Source organism: Notolepis coatsorum (assembly GCF_963971535.1).
Source record: "Notolepis coatsorum genome assembly, chromosome: 7".
Taxonomy (NCBI): Eukaryota; Metazoa; Chordata; class Actinopteri; order Aulopiformes; family Paralepididae; genus Notolepis; species Notolepis coatsorum.
In genome coordinates this window covers 65050225-65070112 of record NC_140171.1, presented here as the reverse complement: position 1 = coordinate 65070112, position 19888 = coordinate 65050225, and the positions used below count along the sequence as shown (strand labels likewise).

The window sequence follows — 19888 nt, the reverse complement described above, 5'->3', positions numbered from 1 at the left end:
AAAAAAGTAAAAAAAATAATAATAATAATTATAATCGTTAATCCGGCCCTGACTACTACTCACCAGTGTAAAATATCAGTTACATCAGTAGGCTATGTTGAATGTCACACACAATCAGAACTTATTATCTGTCACCAACATTGCAGCCAAGCTAGTCGCATGTCTAGACTCTCATCTTTCCATAAATACTCAATTGTCTCTTTGATCTCCGGTCTGGTCAGGTTGTATACTGCTTGCTTGGACAGGAGGTTTTTTTGCTTTGTTTGACATAAAATGCATGGCCAAGGCGGTGTGAGGCATTCAGCACCATATTGCTGTCCAATGATGTTGTCATGCATAAATATCTTAGGTTACCTAGTTGATTATAGTTGTTTATTGGCAATGTTACAACTTTGGCATCAACATGCTTCCAAGCATATTGCCATGATTTCATATTGGTGCAGTGGCAGCTTGCACAATGAGCATGGTGGATGTTTTGCTGGTGTGCAGATAATTCACTACGGCCATGCCCCATATGCGTTGAGTCAGTCTGGTCTCCTTTGTGTTGTGTCCAACTCATGCTATTGGTATGAGCTGGTTTTAACTATTCTAAGAACTAACTATTTAGCATTACAGATAGCTGCATTCCATAGGCTAATTAAATGCCTGGTTACCCAACTCTACTCCCAGGAGGAAGTGGGTGAAAGATTGGGTGGGAAGTATTTAACTCTACTCACTCACTCACTCACTCACTCACTCACTCACTCACTCACTCACTCACTCACTCACTCACTCACTCACTCACTCACTCACTCACTCACTCACTCACTCACTCACTCACTCACTCACTCACTCACGCATTCATTCAATCAATCAATCACCCACTTATCCTCTTCTTACCCTAAACCCGCTCACACCTACACCCCCCTCTGCTTTCTGCAGGTGTCCTTCTTCATGACGAAGGCCGGGACAAGACGCCGTCGTTCCCCTAGAGCTGCTTCCTTCAATGACTACAGAGACCTGGCTCTGGCCTCTGGGGGCCAAGCCATCGAGGTGTCCAAGTCGCAGCTGCCCCAGGCTACCGATGTTATCCTTGACACCTCCACCTCTGCCTTGGTAAGGCCTCACTTCTCCAAATTTCCCCAGAACACAATTTTCTAAGTGTGACATGTTTGAATGGCAATGCTTTAAGAGCCCTACTTCTCTCTCTCTCTCTCTCTCTCTCTCTCTCTCTCTCTCTCTCTCTCTCTCTCTCTCTCTCTCTCTCTCTCTCTCTCTCTCTCTCTCTCTCTCTCTCTCTTTCTCTTTCTCTTTCTCTCTCTCTCTCTCTCTCTTTCTCTCTCTCTCTCTCTCTCTCTCTCTCTCTCTCTCTCTCTCTCTCTCACACGTACATTTCTTTACCTTTCGAGTGCATTCAATACCATTCAGCTTCTCCTGCTTGCAGAGAAGATTATAGTCATGATGCAGGTGGACTGTGCCTTGGTATGCTGGACCCCCCCCCCCCCCCCCATACCGCCTGGGAGAGGGACTTAGGGGTTAGAGAAGGGAACTAAACAGGGGGCTAGGCAACAGGCCTGTTTGGACAGAGGGGGCAAGGGTGGGGGTGCAAAGGGCAATGGCCAGGAACAGGACTGGAGCAGGGATGCTGGGGCTGAGATGCAGGTTACAGGGTTGGAGCTCCTACTTCCTGGGCTGCTGATAACTGCTGCTGATGCCCCAGAGCTGGCTGTGCTGACAAAGACTGCTGGAGCATTGCCAGAGCTGAGAACCGCCGTAGTGGAGCTGGCCCCAGAGCTGGCTGGGGAGGCTGTGGCTACTGGGCCACCAAGGCTGGAGTTGGGGTTGTTATGGCTGTTAGAGCGCAGAGGCCGGCGCAGTCCCGATCGCTGCCTCTGTGTCTGGGTTTCCTCCCCCCAGCCAGGATTACAACCCTCCCTCCAGTCAACCACTGACCTCCACCAGCCACTGATAAAAATACTTCTCCTCCCATAGTACCGGTGAGGTGTTGGAATTTTTTTTTTTTTATGTTGTTACTTTTGACAGATGAGAAGGGTACCTATCTTCTAGTCTAGTCTGACTCTGGGGTAGGCGGCAAATAAGCGAATTCCCCAAAAGTTGACGTGCTCCTTTAAGTTACAGGCCAAAATGTAGTTTGTTGTTAATAGTGCCACAATCTGGCCAAATAGCACCATATTCGACACTGCACTCCCTTGGGTCCTCCGCAACACACCCGCAGAGTGTCACACAGACATGTAGCTAGGTTACATTAGATTCAAATGTATTGTTATTATAAAGCAGATATATATATATAAAATATATACCAGTAAATATGAAAATATAAATGTAAATATGTGGTATATACAGCACTGTTGTACATGCTATTATACAGAGTATATGGGTAGACTATAGTACGAGGTCAGTAGTTAAGATTATTATAATTAGTTACTATGATTATAGTGTAGGGCAGTTGTAGACAGTGAAAGCAGTAGGTAGGTATAAATTGAGTATAGGCAACAGAGTTCAGAGTCGTACAGTATGGGTAACAGAGCCCATAGGGTGTAGGCAATGGAGTCAGAGTTCAGAGTTTATATGGTAGGGACTAGGGAGGGGGCGGGGGGCTGTCAACGTGGTTCAGAGAGTTGACAGCTAAGGGAAAGAAGCTGTTCCTGAGTCTGTTTGACTTGGAGTGGAGGTTCCTGTAGCGTCTCCTGAGGCGTGGAGGGAAAACAGTCCATGATTGGGATGAGAGGTATCCTTGACAATGCTGCGTACCTTCCTCAGACACTGTTTGTGATGGATAGACTCAATAGCAGGGAGTGATGTACCGGTGATGCGTTGGGTGGTTCCCCAGAATCTGAGGAGACAGGTGGGCTTTCCTCAGTCTCCTCAGGAAGAAGAGGCACTCTTGAGCCTTCTTGACCAGTGCTGAGGTGTTGAGGTTCCAAGAAAGGTCCTCGGAGATGTGGACTCCGAATTTGAAGCTGGAGACACACTCAACCTCTGTCCCTTTGATGTGGACGGGGACATAATGCGCTGGTCTGGTCTTTCTGAAGTCCACGATGAGCTCCTTGGTTTTCTTGGTATTGAGGGCCAGGTTGTTGTCAGCACACCACTCCGCCAGGTGCTGGACCTCCTCCCTATAGGCTGAGTCATCGTTGTTTTTGAGGCCCACCACCAGATCAAATCACCCTGTGAAACCCCATGTTGTCCTCTGTCTCCTCAGGTGACAGTTCTACAGAGAGCTAGAACCCTGAAGGCGGAGACCTTCCCCTTCACATTAGATTACTCTCTGAAGAACATCACTCTTTACATCACAGGAACCTCCCTTTCCTTCACACTGACAAACCCTGCAGGTAAACACTGTGGCCAACAAACACTGGAACTTGTATGCATAGTTTGTAGCATGTAGAAACACTACACTCTCCAAATTATTCAGGCTCACATTAAGATACATATGTTTAGACCTCCCTCTGTGTTTGTGACACAACATGATTGCTACTGACATGATGGCTGAACATATCCTGATAGCTAATGACAAAACCTGATGGCTATTGGTGGCTAAAATTAAATACCCTGATGGCTAAACAACACCTGATAGCTAATAATTATACCCTAATGGCTAATATACCCTGAAGGCTACTGGCATTCCCTGATGGCTAATAAACTAATTTGAATCAGAATCATATTTGCCAAGTCATTTCATAGATGGAATTAGTCATGGAGGACAGAAACACCTAGGATATTATAAAAGGGAGCAAGATGGTGCCGCGGACTGGCTCAGTGTTTTATATTTAATATATATATATATAAGGGAATTAATAGCATACCCTGAAGGCTACTCACATTCCCTGATGGTTAATAACATAGCATACCATAATGGCTAATAACAGTCCCTTAAACTAGAAGGGCACTCACAGAGATGCCTTCACCTGCACATGCATTGGGCAAATGACGATTAACATAACTATTCCCTGATGGCTAATGACATACAATGATGGCTAAGCCTACTACCAATCTGATTATTACTAACAATATACCAGAGTGACTAATAACATACCCTGGCCATTCCCAGGCGTGACCCAAGGCCACAGCGAGGTCAGTGGGAAGCTGGGGACCATTCAGACAGTGGGAAACCTTATGAGAGTGCGTCTCAATGCTGCCCACGAAGCAGGAACTTGGCAGGTCAACATCAGGTCCAACAAACCCTACACAGTTAAAGTCACAGGTGAGATATACTGTAGTATCTGCCCATCTGCTCTCTTCCAATTTATCTGTCACTCTATATTTTTCTTTTCTTTTTTCGTGTCTGTGGTTGCAGAGGGTCTGGTATTTTCCATGGGAAGTTAGCTAAGGAATTAGGAAATTGTGCAAATAGAATTTTGGTTAATAAATACATGTTTTGGTTAAAATATCCACATTTAATGGAAATTCTGTTGAATTGCAATCCTGCACTGTGCACTCCTCCATCACATGTACAGATAATTGCAAGCATCCAGAGATCACTGTGATAGTTTTGAGTGGCGAAATCTATATCACGTGATAAATAAAGCATTAACGTTGGCATGGTGTACCTTTCTGTGTGTATTTATCCACAATCTATAGCTCAACATGAAAATATTCGCAATCAATCGTAAAGGTAGCAAAATAACAACGTTTATGTTTTCGTTCGCTGGGAAATTACACTGCTATTTGGCGCTGCTGACTGACGTCACCACAGCGTAGCCTCCTGCAATTCGTACAATGGGAAAATAACTGACCCTGAATCTGTGGCTAGTATCTGTTTCACCCAACACTAGTGCTCCAGTGATCATAGCCATTTATCTCTAAAGCTATAACCACTATTTGTAAAAGCCACAACCACGTTACCATATTTGTATTTATAATTTAAATCCTATAACGTTATTTTGCTGCATATTAAATCACTGTAAATACTAGGGCTGTCCCCGACTAAGGATTTGGATAGTCAACTATGATTGGCCAAGATTTGCCGTTAGTCGAATATTAGTTGACAAAAAATATATATATATAAATTTAAAAAGAAAGTATAATATATATATTTTTTTTATCATTCCATTTGGGCTGTGGGGGGTGCTTAACACATTGGCGGCCACTGGGATGAGTCTAATATCACTAGAGACGACCAGCATATGTAAACAGACTTGGGGCTGTTTGTAGAGCTAAATCTATACTTTATAGTATTGCTATCTGTCCATTCTCATTGTCAATTGAGTCCATAAACCGTCCCTTCAAAATGGCTTAAAGAAAAAGTTCTCATTTTATAGCGCCGTGAATATAAGCGGTATACGGCATTTGGTCTAGTATATTTCCTGGAAGGCTAGATAAAGGGCTAATAGCTACTAACGTTATATCCAATGGCATTTCCGTTATACATAAGCTACAGTTAAAACTCAAACTGCATATGATCAGCACGATCCTCAAGCATGTATGCATGAAAGGGGGGGGTGGGGGGGGCGGGGGACGTCGTTTCTTATTATTGATTACGAATAACCGTGTTCGTCTAAGTAGCCACATAGGCTAATCGCCTGGTTGAGTATCATAACAAGGCCCGATCAGCATGTAATTTACATGAAAAAGATCTTACCATGAGCCGGTTGGATCACCCCGAGCATTTCCCCGTTATCGATCGCCATCTGGTAGATCGATATGTCCATTGGCTGATGATAAATCCCCTTATTGCATAGTGAAATCCGCGATCCAAAACGTATTCCATGCAACAGACAATAGCTATCGCTTCAGGTGAGTAGAAAACTACATTAGAGATAAAAAAAAAAGACAACTTCGGCCACAGGGAACACTGCATTATCGCGATAGCGCCCCTAAGAGGATCTGGCCGGTAATGCACTTTCTCGAATTCAAAGAGTAGGGTACATCTGCAGTGCAGCTCGGCAACCTTGAATAGGTTATTAAAATGGAATAAAAGCTAAAACAACTTGCCACGGATATATCCGTCCTTCTGTCCATTAAGCATGGATTCGAAACACGTATATATATCCGTGGTCGGGCGCCATTGTGTTAATGTCTGAAGGAGTCGACTGAAGGCTTCTTGTCCTCTGCAAAAGCATGCAATTGGTCCACTGATGGATACATCTTGATATTTGTCTAGTAGTGTGTTCATTAGATGGGTGAAATCCTCTTTCAGTGCCTCTGTGCCTGTTTTCGTAGGCAGTTAGCCTCTGGTATGCGTGCCATTAGCGTTAGCCACGCTTCTAGGCGTCTTTTCTTTTGGAAAGAATGATACAAAAAATAAATAAAACAAATAATTTTTTTTTTATTCGACTAAGAGGTTGGCAGTCGACTACGGCTCCTTTCGACCGGTTAGTCGACTATTCGACTAATAGGGATCAGCCCTAGTAAATACTAATGTAAATCATTGTTTCGTTGTACATATTGTGTATAGTTTATAAAGTTATTGTTTTTTACATGACGTTAGTAGCTAGCTAGCTTGCTAGCCGGCATTCCCCGATTTAAAATGGTTCTCTCCTCTTTGTATACCTTTGTCCTCACAAACAAAGTATTCTGCCAGGGACCTTATGGACATGACAGTAGTAGTAGTTATAAGGTTTTTGTGCTTGTAACGTTGTAGCTAGCTAGCCGGCATGATGCGTGTGCAGTGCTTGCCCCACAGGTCTGAGAAGAGGACCTGCACATTTTACTCATTCCCGAAACTCCTCTACATGCCCCAATTTAAAATGGTTCACAACAGTAGAAAATTGCTAACGTCTAGTACGTTTAGCTAGGTAATCTTACCGTTAGCTAGCTAGCTAGCTTGATATCAGCTTGCTGTGACGTTGTTTGTCGACAGCCTAGTAAATGTAGTTCTTTTTTTACGACAAATTAAAAACGTTATAACTACCTTTATGTCAACCAAAAATGCTTAAACAATAATGTTAGTGGTAGAAGGGAACTCATTTTGTGCAAAAATGGAAAGCTTGCCAATGTTCATGCGGCATAATTGTTACAATAGCCGATAATCCATTTTCCCAATGATAAATCCCTATACGGGTGGAACAACCAGTGATGTCAGACTACAACCTCCCTATTCACTGATGGTTAGCCACTCTGCCCCTAGTGGTTGTGTTCAATTAACTTTTCTTGTATGTTTTCTTTCATTTATGTATGTGTCTCTGTAGGGGCTTAGGTAAATTAGTTTACCCTGTTTTCACAGATTTAGACAATTAAAGTGCAGTTTTCTGTGCTATGCAAACTGTTCAAGTCAAGAGTTTTATTTGTCACGGCATACACAATGAAATGCGGGTGGTCTTGCCCGCAACGATTGTGCATAATACAGTAGTAATATATAATAATAATATAATAAGAATCCAATAGAACGACATTGTGCAATAATACAAGTAATCAAAGTAGGGCATATCGGTATATGTACATACTGTTCAGGAATATCTAATGTAAAAAAGTATAACAGTCAACGTGTCATCGAAAAAGTTTTAACTAGGGATGTCCGATATTATCGGCCTACCGATATTGCCATTAAAATGTAAAAAGGTAAAAAAGCCAATATCGAACATCCCTAGTGTCTTTTTAACTGACCATTCAACTGATTGCTTTATAAACTGTTTTCGTTTTTAATTCATTATTTCCTCTTGATTAATAAAAATAATTATCACTATACTACCCTATAATTCCTGCCACATACTGGAGGCTCCATAAATAAGAGAGTTTATGATACTATTATATTGTTTTAAGCTCACAAAATATCTGTGTGTGGTTCCAGGTCAGAGTACCATCACCTTTATCTATGACCTCGTGGAGGCCTTCCAGGGACCACACCCAGGATATGCCGTAATCACTGGGCGTCCACAAGCAGGTATGTGCGATGAAGCTATTTCCGATTACACCATTTTACACTCACCCTACAGCCATTTCACTTAGTGCCAAACATGTCAAGCCATTTTGGGTTCTTCTGATGTATTAAAAGAAAATCATGAGCAGTCACAATTTGTGAAATGATCATTTAGTTTGAAATTGTGATGTCAAACAATCAAATAGTGACAGTTTCTTGCAACCCCCAGGCCAGCCTGCCACCCTGTTGCTATCGGTGATGGGTAGAAAGGGTCCATCTTCGGTGACGCTCAGTGACGTTGGCTTGGTGACCGTGTCTGGTGCTGAGATCAGCAGTGGCAGGATGACCGACATGGGCAATGGAGACATTCTGGTTATGGTCCCTGAGGTTCCTGAGGAGGAGTTTGTGGTCATGATTACTGGAACTGATGTGCTCTCCGACAGCCAGTTCCAGAGGCAGTCCACCACCCAGATGTCGGTCTCCAAGGTGACCATCCAGGTCAGTGTCTAAAACCATACGAATCTGTAGAATCAATTTACAGAATGTTTATATTTAGTATGATGGAAGAAATAATTTGGATCAAAAGGTACATAAATTCAGCAAGAATACTGACATGTATTCTCAGAATACTACACAGAATGATCTTGAACCACCTCCAATTATATTAGCAATGAATAAAATAAAAAGACACTACATTCCATCTCCCCTTCACAAAATGGGAACAGGACTTGGCTTTCTCTCCCAATGCCGTATCCTGGGAACAAATTTGCACCAACACATTCACAATGACTAACAACACTAACCTTCAATTAATCCAATATAAGGTGTTACACAGAGTACATATCACACAGCACAGGATGTTTCAAATGGGATTTGCATGCACAGATGTATGCTCCCATTGCACCCTCAACACCCCAGACAACTATTTCCATGCCACCTGGCTCTGCCCACCTGTTCAAGACTTCTGGAATTCCGTCATCAATACACCATCCCGGGTCATGAGCTGCAGCATTCCTCTCTCCCCCTCCCTCTGCCTACTTGGGGATACTACTGCTATCAATTTATTAGTCCAGAACACCAAACCCCTACTCGTTTCTCTAGCTGTTGCCAAGAAAACTATCCTCTTAAACTGGAAGACAAGAAAAAATGTGAATACTGGGCAATGGTTGGGCCTTCTCTCAAATTACATATCACAGGAAACAATCTCAACCGTGGATCACATCGAAGTCTCACAATTTAATAACATCTGGGAATTGCTTGTGGATAATCTAGGCTCCTAATCATAGGAGATTGACCTGTGAGCCATCCACTCCATAACCCACCCTTCTCTCAATCCCCCTCCTCACATGCTACTTTACTTACTCCCCTCTCTGCCCCCCCCCCCCTTTCCCTTGTCATGTGTATTCGTTGTTGTCCTTCATTGTCCTTAGTTGTAATTTGTTTGTCAATGTCTAGTCTGAGTTCCCCCCCTCCGAGAGGGCAATGAAATATATTTTTTAAATATTTTTCTTATTTTACTACACTTTTTATTTAATTTTGTACTGTAAATAGTTAAAACGTATAATAAATAATAAAGTTGTCCCCCGAAGAGGGGGGGGGGGGGGGGTGGATGGAGTGCCCTCAAAAAAGGGCCGGGAAAAAAGCAATTTTTTTTAAAAAGAAATAAAAAAAATAAAGAATACTGACATGTCATGCTTTCCTTCTCCATTGTGGTTTTTTCAGGCAGTGGTAGACAGCAGTGTAGAGCCAGGCCAAGTCTTCTCCCTCGCCTTCAGTGTGATGACGCAGGGCTCTGGTGGCAAATACTCCATCAATGCAAGGAACGACAGAGGCTTCCGTATGACCTCCCCAAACAGGTGGCGGTGAAAAATGCATGAAAAATCAATTATAATTATATATTGATAAATGTTGTTGTTTTGTCTGAAGTTGCTGGATTTGTTTAGGCATTTACAGTATCTGCAAATTAAACCAATGGCAGACTTTTGTAAAGTTGCCGTGAATGAATGAATGAATGAATGAATGAATGAATGAATGAATGAATGAATGAATTTTTATTCACACACACACACGATACATTTTACATGCGAGTATCCTCATGTGATAACATGTCGCAAATTGTGTGCATGTGCCAGGTCTCCAAAGAAGCTATTTAAAGCTTTTGGAGGGAGCCTGAACACAGATACAAACAGAATATGAACAACAAAACAATAACAAAATAAACAAAACAAACAAACAAAAACAAAACAAAAAACTACAACGTGAGCAGGTTTATACACCTACCTACTAACTGACATATAACAGAGATACATAATACAGACAATTTTATTCCTAAGTTATAATTTTAATTAGAGATATGATTTGAGCAGTTCCTCTTTCAATGATTTTTTAAAGGTTTTAAAGGTATTAGTCATTTTTAGATTTTCATCAAGCTTGTTCCAGATCTATGCTTAGGCTAGCACAATTTAGCCTTCTCCTCTTGCCAGATATAAGATGCTTATTTATTGTGTTGTGGATGTGCAGTGGTTGGCAGACTGGGATAAGCTCAGACAGTCTGTGATTCATGTTGTTGACAACTTGATACATAATTGATGCGTTTTGATGAATGTTAAATTCAGCGAGCCTCAGGAGACCAAAGCTCCTCATGTGGGTTACGTGAGGAGTCCACAATGTGCACAAGAGTGTCGTTCTACCGGGGTCAGAGGCAACCAGCTATATCTTCTAGTCATTACCCTCTTAGGGCTGTCAAGTTTATCGCGTTAATTAGATTAATTAATTACACAGCAAATTATCGCGTTATGAAAATTAACTCAAAATGTATTAAAAAAAGAAATGATCTCATTCATTCCATAATAACGTAGAATAAACATTTACAAACTTTGTAATGAACCAAATGAGAATATCAATTCAATTTTTTTTTTTAATAATAACACCATGCTAAAATTGACCAGACCTGAACAATCTAAGCAAATTAATAAAGGGAAGATGATTAAACAGAAGGTTTTGTAGATACAGTACTGAATTCTGCCATCTGGACACATGCAATTTGAAATATGATTATAGAATATAAAATATCAGGCCTAAAATAGTTATAAGATTAAAATGCGATTAATTAATTACAAATCCTGTAATTAATTAGATTACTTTTTTTAATAGCCTGACAGCACTAGTCTTGGTAACACCATACCAAGCACCATACGATTCAACAACGGGCCCGCTCTGGAGAGAGAATTATGGGTTACAGGGGGGTTGCTATGGTGACGATATAGTAACCTGGGGCGAAGTCAGATGAGCTAGCCAAAGCTACATTCCTTAAAAGATAACAAGTCACAGAAAAGGGAGTTGTAGATCGCTCATTAAGTTCAGTTTTTCCTCACTACCAGAACCGACAGACACACTGAGAGAAGCAGAGCAGAGCATCCTCCTATTTGGAGGGAGGGGGACCATGAGGAGAGAGCTAACAAGCTAGCGAGCGAGGAGATAGCACAACCAAGAGAGATTAAATGTATTAATTTAGTTTCTTAATCTTTTAAAGACTTTCGTCTTTACGTTTAATTCTATGCGAGAACCATTGTTTATGTAAGTCAGCGTGTGGGAGTGAGAATTCGATCTGAACGATTGCAGCACACAAACAATACACAATGCAGAGATGGCCAGGAGAGGCGATGAAGCCATCAACAACAGTCTAAATGACCATTTTCTTACAGACACCACACCTCTAGCGTCTCAATAGTTTGGCATGGACCACACATATTTGAGCATTTCGATGGGGGAAATATAAATCAGACAGTTAGTTAGTTGCTGGTGCGGTAGCCTACTGACGTTAGTGTTGCTAAAGACAGGACGGTAATGGCTAGAAGACACACACCCCACATTACAGCCAGCTACCCACATGTCACAGCAGATTTATGAAAGTGTGCCATTCTTTGATACCTATTATGGACATGATGATAACTTCCATAAGCTTCTTCAATAAAAAATATGGACATCAGAATACAATAGATTTCTACCAGAATTGACCTAAGTTCCTCTTTCTCTCCTACTATGTGACAGCCTCACCTTGAATACTGGCCAATATGCCAATAGTACTCTGACCATCACGCCGCCTAGCAACACACCCTCTGGCACTGATGCTACCCTGACCCTTGAAGTCAAGTCACCCAGAGGCACTGATTCCAACTACGCTGTGTTACGTCTCTCTGTTGTTACCAAGGTAACCAAACTCTCCTATTCCTGAAAACACCTGCTTTGAGTGGAATTACACAACTTTCCAGCACCGTCTCTTTGTCTGATTCCCAGATCACAGATTTCATACAGCCCGTGTGTGAAGTGGTCAGTGTGCAGGCTGACAACTGCCCCAACGAGCTGTCCCAGTGTGACTCTTTCCTGTGGGCGCTCGAGGCCAAACTTAGCGATGCCAACGGCACTGGCATAGAGAGCATTACCCTGCGTCAGGGTGCCGGAACCCTCGAGTTCACTGACCTGACCGATCCCTTCATTCAGGCAAACTACAATGCTTCCTGCTGCTCACAGATAGTCGAGTTTCTGGTCGTCGATAAGGTCGGCAACGTGGGCAAGTGTTACCATTCCATCGTTGTTTCCGGAGCACCCCCAGCCTCGACCCTGTTCCTGCCACTGTGGTTGTGTCTGCTACTGTCTGCTCTCATGGGCAGGCCTTGAAGGGCCCACAAGCTAAGGTGCTTGGTATTCCGCAAATCCCTTCACACCATTTAATCTACTATATGGTCGTGTTGCAAAGTTTTGTTTTGTTTTTAGATGCACCGCTATGATTGGCAATGTCACTAACTCACTCATTCCTTCATTCACTTACACTTAGCCACTCTAACCCTAGTGGTGGCTCAATGGCATTGCACTTTGTGTAAGACCAGTTCAATCTTGACATCTTAACAACAATCACCATGTGGAACATTTGTAGACCGCGCCGACACAGAGCACCCACCCAGAGCTAACCATCTCAACACCATTCCATTACATTTTACAGACATTCTGAGCCGTGTTTATTCGCTAGCTAAGCATTTAAGTTATATTGCCTATTTGTTGATTTGAGAGGAATAGAGAAAGAGATTGTGGCCTCTCACTGTTTTTCCATTCTGCCAATAGCACAGTTGATGTGTGATGTTACTCTTCCATCATGTGTTTGTTGTGCTGGCAAATCTGTACACAAAGGGCCCCCCGAGCTAAACACAACACAAACCAGTGCCCCCTTAGATCCTGCAACGCTTCACATCTATGAGTGTGTCCATGTTAATTATGGAACACTGAACACACCTAATTCAGTGTTTCCCACAGGATTTTGTGAGACTGTGGTGGGTGAACCTCTGCCCCTCTAGGGGGGTCCGGGGGTATGCCCCCCCGGACCTTTTTTTGTGTGTACATTTTAAAGTTAAATGCATCAATCTGGTGCACTTTGAGAGCAAAATAAAGAGGCTAGATCTATGATGAACGTTGTGCTCAAAACACAAAATCGACTAGACTAGTGCTTCCCAAACCTCTCCTCGAAGCACCCCAGCCGTTCCATGTATTTGTTAAATTCCACCACCAGCACACCTGATTCAACTTAACTAGCCCTTTATTAGTTGAATCAGGTGTGCTGGTGGTGGAATTTAACAAATACATGGAACGGCTGGGGTGTCTCGAGGAGAGGTTCACTAGAGCATACATTTGAGCCATCAAAGAAATGAAGCAAAAGTGGTTACCTGTGTTGAACAGGTTTATTTTTTAGAAAATAAAAAAATATACTGGATTACTATTACGACTACTACCACTGCCAATACTACTGACATCCCTATTGGCAAACTTGATATTTAAAAAAAAAAAAAGGAAAATAATAATAATATATATATATATATATTTTTTTGGTTCATTATACAACTGTGGCGGGACTACTAGGTAATTAATGGGAAACACTGTGATAACAAGAGCTCAATCCTCCCCTTTTCACTTTGCACACTTGTCAGATGGCCTAAAATGACATAATTTGCTTATTGTTTCTAGTCTGATTTCACTGTATTGCTGTTGTTCCTGGGATAACAGAATTATGTTGCTCCTGGACCATCATTCAAACCAACCAATAATGCTCAAAAATACTTGAGTTTGTTGTTGTGATGTCACCACGCTGGGCAAACCCAAGCTGAGCTCTATGAAGTCAACTCAAATCGCATGCGCCACAGATTGCAGACCAGAATAGCAAATATCTATCTATATATATCTTTTTGTCTTTCTATATTTTCCTCCCATTCCCCAATTTAGTCGTTATGCCAATTCCCTTCCTGGTCGCGTGAACACTTAAGGCAACCAACTTGCACTTCCGCGTTTCTGATTGGCCGAGCGCGCGCATGAGCATGAGCCGCGACGCGCTCCTCAGAGGCAGGAATATTAAGCTCCCCCTTAAGCTCCAGGGCCCTCATTCATCAACGTGTTCTACGCACAGATCTGTGCTTACCCTGTGCGTACGATCATTTCTAAGCAAAGAGTGGGATTCATCAATTTCGATTTGAACTTGACTCCGTGCTTACATCTACGCACAGGTCAGACCACACTTACCTGGCGCCCAGTGGTAGAATATATTATTACAACAAGGAAATGAGCTTCTGTGCATAATAACACTGGCATGTTCTGTACGAACCGTAGTTCATTATAGTTCATTGTAAAATAGCAACAGTAGTGTAATTATGGTCAAAACCCTATAAATAGCATTTGGAATAATAGATCTTTCTCTCAGAATGAATGCAGCATGGTTTATATAGCGTTATCGGAATATACGGGGTGTAGGCTACTGACTGACTGCGCTCCGCGTAGCTTGATTGATTGATTGATTGAAAAGTTCATTAACAGATTGCAGAATGGGTACAGTACAGTACAGCTCAGTACATACAATTGTTAATTGGGGATGCAGACCAACTTTCGTCTTGTTTACATCAGGGTCCCCCATTTTCAATTCATCATAAATCATAAAGCTCAACTCGTTATTATTTTGCGCACAGACCGCCGAAACACGGGAACGTTTTGATTATATTTAAGTATAAGTATATTTAAGGCTTTACGTTAAACGAAACAAGTGGAATTTCGAAGCTGTAAGCAGAATAAGTCATATGAATATAGTGTTCTTCCCCCTTTTCACTGTATAAGAAAGAATAGAAAACGCATTGCAATGACACCATGCAGATAGTGGACAGACTATATGATGGGATTCAAGTTCGCGTTTTTGTTGCTCATAGTCATAGGCATGCTGTCAGAGTATGATATCTTAATCAAACATTCTAGAACATTTGTCGTCACAGATCATGTCCTAATGGAACATAGGCTATGGCATGGATCGTGATATTGTGTGGACTGTAATTATTACTGTACCGGTACCACCCATTGTGACAACAGCCTTGTGAGTCCCGCACACAAACATGATGGAATTCAAGTTCATGTATTGAATTGGCAGGCTACATCATACATGCAGTGAGATTCATTGTTCTTGTATATGTTCTCTATTATTGTTTATATAGGCTACCCAATACTGACATCAAAATAGATTGTAGTATGCCTCTAGAAATCATATGCAGCAGGTAGAAAATTGACGGGAGATCCATCGCGATTTGGAATAGAATTGAGGAGAACTTTAATCCCTGGGTATCAATCAAACAACACGGGAAAAGGCAGTCATATTCCAGCGCGGTCTTTATTAGCCGACAACAAAATAGATGCCTCTAAAAATCATATAGCCAATCGAACACAACTAATAAAGGCATTCATATTACAGCACGGTTATAATGACACACAACCAACGCCAAACAGTGGTCAACGAACGGTCTTTATTAGTATTCTGAGCTGTCCAGGCAGAATTGCAGCAATGGTCTTAGGGAGCCGTTGATATCTGACATTACCGTTTACAAGTCCGCCTTTTATTATTTATCCCATAACACGCGATAGTGTCTTCTTGGTTCGACAGCAGTGAACAATCTTCGTGGAGTTTCTCAGGGTTCCGCTCGGGTCAGTCCATTATTTCACATCCCATGGGGGGTGTTTCCTCATTTTCATGACCATATATGGATAATCATGCACGAGCATTGACGGTAGAACAAAGTGGTATTCATCAACACGGAGGGGCATAGAGCCTGCGTACGCACCGTGTGATGAATCCCGACTTCCCTGTGCGTACACTAGTTCTACATTCCGTGCTTACGTGTGGAAATAGAAATGTTCTACGCACACTATTGATGAATGAGGGCCCAGGAGAGGAGAGAGGCTGAAAACCCGCAGTTCTTGCCCGACTGATGGGAGCCGAATCCCGGATCCGATTTGTCTGATGAATACCCGCAAAACATGGAGGTCCCGAAAAAAAAGATACCGTTAACTGGAATATGTTGTGCCTTTACACATATGTTGGATTATGTAATTGGTTTGTCATGACAAACAAATAAAAAAATCGCGATTTACCCGGTGGCTACAACAACACACAGTGACTACATGCATGTAGTCACTGTGTGTTGTTGTAGCCACCTTTTATTTGTTTGTCATGACAAACCAATTACATAATCCAACATGTGTAAAGGCACAACATATTCCAGTTAACGGTATCTTTTTTTAATAATTCGTTACGGCGCAATCAATACTTCCATGCGTTCGGGACCTCCATGTTTTGCAGGTATTCATCAGACAAATCAGATCCGGGATTCGGCTCCCATCAGTCGGGCAAGAACGGCGTGTTTTCAGCCTCTCTCCTGGAGCTTAGCGCTCGGCCAATCAGAGAAACGCGGAAGGCGCTCGGCCAATCAGAGAAACGCGGAAGTGCAAGTTGGTTGCCTTAAGTGTTCACGCTTCCTGGTCGTTGCCCTACTGTCGGTCTGGGGAGGGTGTAGACTACCACATGCCTCCTCTGATACAGTACATGTGGAGTCGCCAGCGGCTTCTTTTCACCCGACAGCGAGGAGTTTCACTGAGACGTAATCTGCCAATTGTGTTTGTAGGGACGACTGACCAAGCCGGAGGTACAGCTGATGGCTGGATTCGAACCGAGTCTCTGCGGTGGTTGGCGAGTGCTTAGACCTCTATACACTGTAAAAAATAAATGTTTTTTTTCACTGGGAAATTCACTGTATTATTTTACAGATTAATTTAGTTTTTCTACTTTAAGTGTAAATGCCATAAAAATACAGTAAATTACCTTTTATCAAAATATTAACCATTAAATAAATGTAATCTGTAAATGTATTTGATTTTACTGTAATTTGACAGTAAGTATTTGGCAACCATTGATGCCAGACATTTACCGTTTTCTTGCAGCTTTTTTTCTTACAGTGTACGCTACCCATCCACCTAGAATAGCAAATATTTTATTTCAATATTGTATAGGGTATTTAAATTTGTGAATTTTCATACATGGGGATATTTCATTAACCAATTAAGTAGCACTCTGTGGAATAGTATATCCCTTGGAACCGAGTTTGCTAGCTTCCTAAATTACAAATTTTGACTGGCTAATGTTAGTGGTAGCTATTTGAACTACAGTAGAGAATATCAATCATATTTACCAGGGTACTGTAAAGTGAAATAGCTTTTTATAATTTTCCCATCCTAAAATGTTAAATGTTGTCTAAACAGCAGCAAGGAAATGCTGGTATGTTGTAGGCTACTGTCTTGAGTTGTATCATGCTTTATAATATCCAATTTGTTATTTAATTGACATGTTGGAATAAAATGTGTTATTTTAATTACCAGGACTTTGATGGTGTATTTTCTATTTAAACCATATGCTTATTTTAGAGGTGGTGGGGTATTGTTCAGCAGTAGGTGACATACACAATCGGAAAGCCGCGAGGAATCATTTGAGATACAGCACAACACATTTTCTATCTATTAATATGCAATAAACATGTTCTGAATCTCACCTATTCAGAAATTATGACAATTCTGAGTGTACAGTATATAGGAGGCATGGGACATTATGATGACCTAATGATTGTCATTTCCACGTTACATGAATGTGTCATACATGTACTGTATACGGTAGCTGCAGTAATGTTTGGGTTGATACCATTCGTTTTGGTTATATAAGATACCAAGACCTTGAAAAACACTGTAATTTGGTATCAATAACTTGACATCTGGAGAATTCGGAAACACATTTTCTCTTCGGCGAACACTATCTTTCTGAAAATAGGTAAATAATCCCCACATATTGTCAATGTACCTAGGCAAGCGATAAAGCCTCTGAATGGTCTAGATATCTCGTTTCTGTTTCATGAGGCTATATGATTATCCAAGAGCTCACAATAAGTAATTGTATACAGTGAGGTCAGGTTTTTACTAAATTATGTCACTACATTGAAATGGCTAGTATTGGGACTTGCATCACATGAATACAGTTGGACTAATTTAATTCACATCTTTCATCTTGTTACAGCCACTCAATTCATGCAATCCCAAAACTGTTGAGACAACAGTATGCTGAAATAAGCATATATCATACGAAATTTGTGGAAATTACTAATTTGTATGGCAAGCAAAATACTGCCTATACTGTACTGTATATGTATGGCTGTAAAGAGGAGACTCCTTTTTATCCATTGAGCCCATTTTCATTCAAATATCTTGAGCCATTGACCATATTCACATGAAGACCGTTTTGCTCTTGTAGGGTTCCTTTCCACCCTGTTCCCAGCTTGGGTAATCAACTGGTAAAGTCCTGGCTAATCCAATAGAGGGTTATGTCTTTATTTATCCATAGATGATTTGCTGAGCATTTATGCTTTTTTAGAAACACTTCACACTCAAGTTACACACATTAAAACCTTGGAGCTGCCCAGTAACCCAAAATAACTCTTTTAACAGCAGTCTGCTACTGTTGGCTTCTGTGCATCTCCACTGAAACAGATGGGGGGCTGAGTGCCTTGCTGAACGGTATTTAAACTATAGTTGTTGTCGTGAGTGTTATTAATTTACTTGCACCCCCAGACGTTTCGAACCAGCAACCTTATGCTGACAATATATTTAACTCGTTTGCTAGCAAAAACCGTCTGACAACATTGGTTATCTTCAACTTTTATTACCAGTTTTCTCAAAATAACACACATGAAAGAAGCAAAATAACAATAACAAAAAAAGGTAACACTAAAATAAAGTTAATTTAAAAATACCATTTCCTATTTCAGTGGGCTTTTTTGTTTCAGAGACTTATTACAGTTCTCTGAACATACAATGTAGCCAAACGATAAGAAACAAAACATCATTAATCAACTTCAACTGACCTTTGTACAATGTAACCAATATATCCATTATTTACAATTTAACAAGCTATACAAAGTTTATATGACACAAACACCACACTATGACTACTATTTTTTCTGGGTTGTGGCTGTTAAGAATGTGTGAATGGAAACCCAACAACCGTCAACAGCTATTATGACAGAATCAGTCAAATGACCATACAGAATTTCACTGTCTTCAGAGGTGAGCTGGCCTCAGATCAGTTATCCTATGTAAAATATATTTATAGATCAGGCCCAAGCGTGCCTCTTTACAAATTCCCTAAGTTCCTCAGTTCAGATACAAAACCGTCTGTCAAGAGTGATCCATCAATCTCTAAAACATAACTATACATACCAAGTCAATGTAAAACATTTTTGCTTATTATTACCATATTCAAGGGCTCTATTTTCATGCAAGCACTGATGCAGGTGTATTGGCAACTTGGCAAAGTATTTCCACTTCTGCATGTTTGGCAAGTTTATGGTTAGAAGAGAACCCTCTATAGCATGGGTCAAAAGTAACCAGAGTGACAATGCCGTTGAGTGAATTGTTTGATATGGTATTACTGAATATTTTATTAATTCCTTAATTTACATAAAAAAACATGAATTTTAATTAAAATAAATGATCACTACCCCTATAAACACATAGCAAATGGGTAAAAGTAAAATAACAAAAAGTAAAAAGGTAAAAATGTATTAATGGAAAATGAATCCTTAAGAGACCTGTGGGGGTCGTGTCTATACTTTTACCAACTGATTTCCAGTTCCGCGATCTGATTGGCCACTGACGTTTCTGGTCATGTGACATGTGCGCCAATCGCGTGACGCCCGT

The 19888-nt window shown here is 41.2% G+C and overlaps 1 protein-coding gene across 1 annotated transcript in view; it reads left to right on the top strand.

Annotated features, from left to right (window-relative positions):
• The window catches only part of vwa11 (von Willebrand factor A domain containing 11), a gene marked incomplete at both ends in the record, with an annotated part of 85010 nt that extends 72535 nt beyond the window's left edge, over positions 1-12475 (top strand). The window contains 8 exons of the mRNA XM_084319256.1: positions 922-1095; positions 3203-3332; positions 4052-4204; positions 7730-7822; positions 8028-8296; positions 9521-9654; positions 11849-12008; positions 12095-12475. Coding sequence (XP_084175382.1) covers positions 922-1095; positions 3203-3332; positions 4052-4204; positions 7730-7822; positions 8028-8296; positions 9521-9654; positions 11849-12008; positions 12095-12475 — 1494 coding nt within the window. The remainder of the gene's footprint in view (positions 1-921; positions 1096-3202; positions 3333-4051; positions 4205-7729; positions 7823-8027; positions 8297-9520; positions 9655-11848; positions 12009-12094) is intronic.
• Between the last annotated feature and the right edge of the window lie 7413 nt (positions 12476-19888).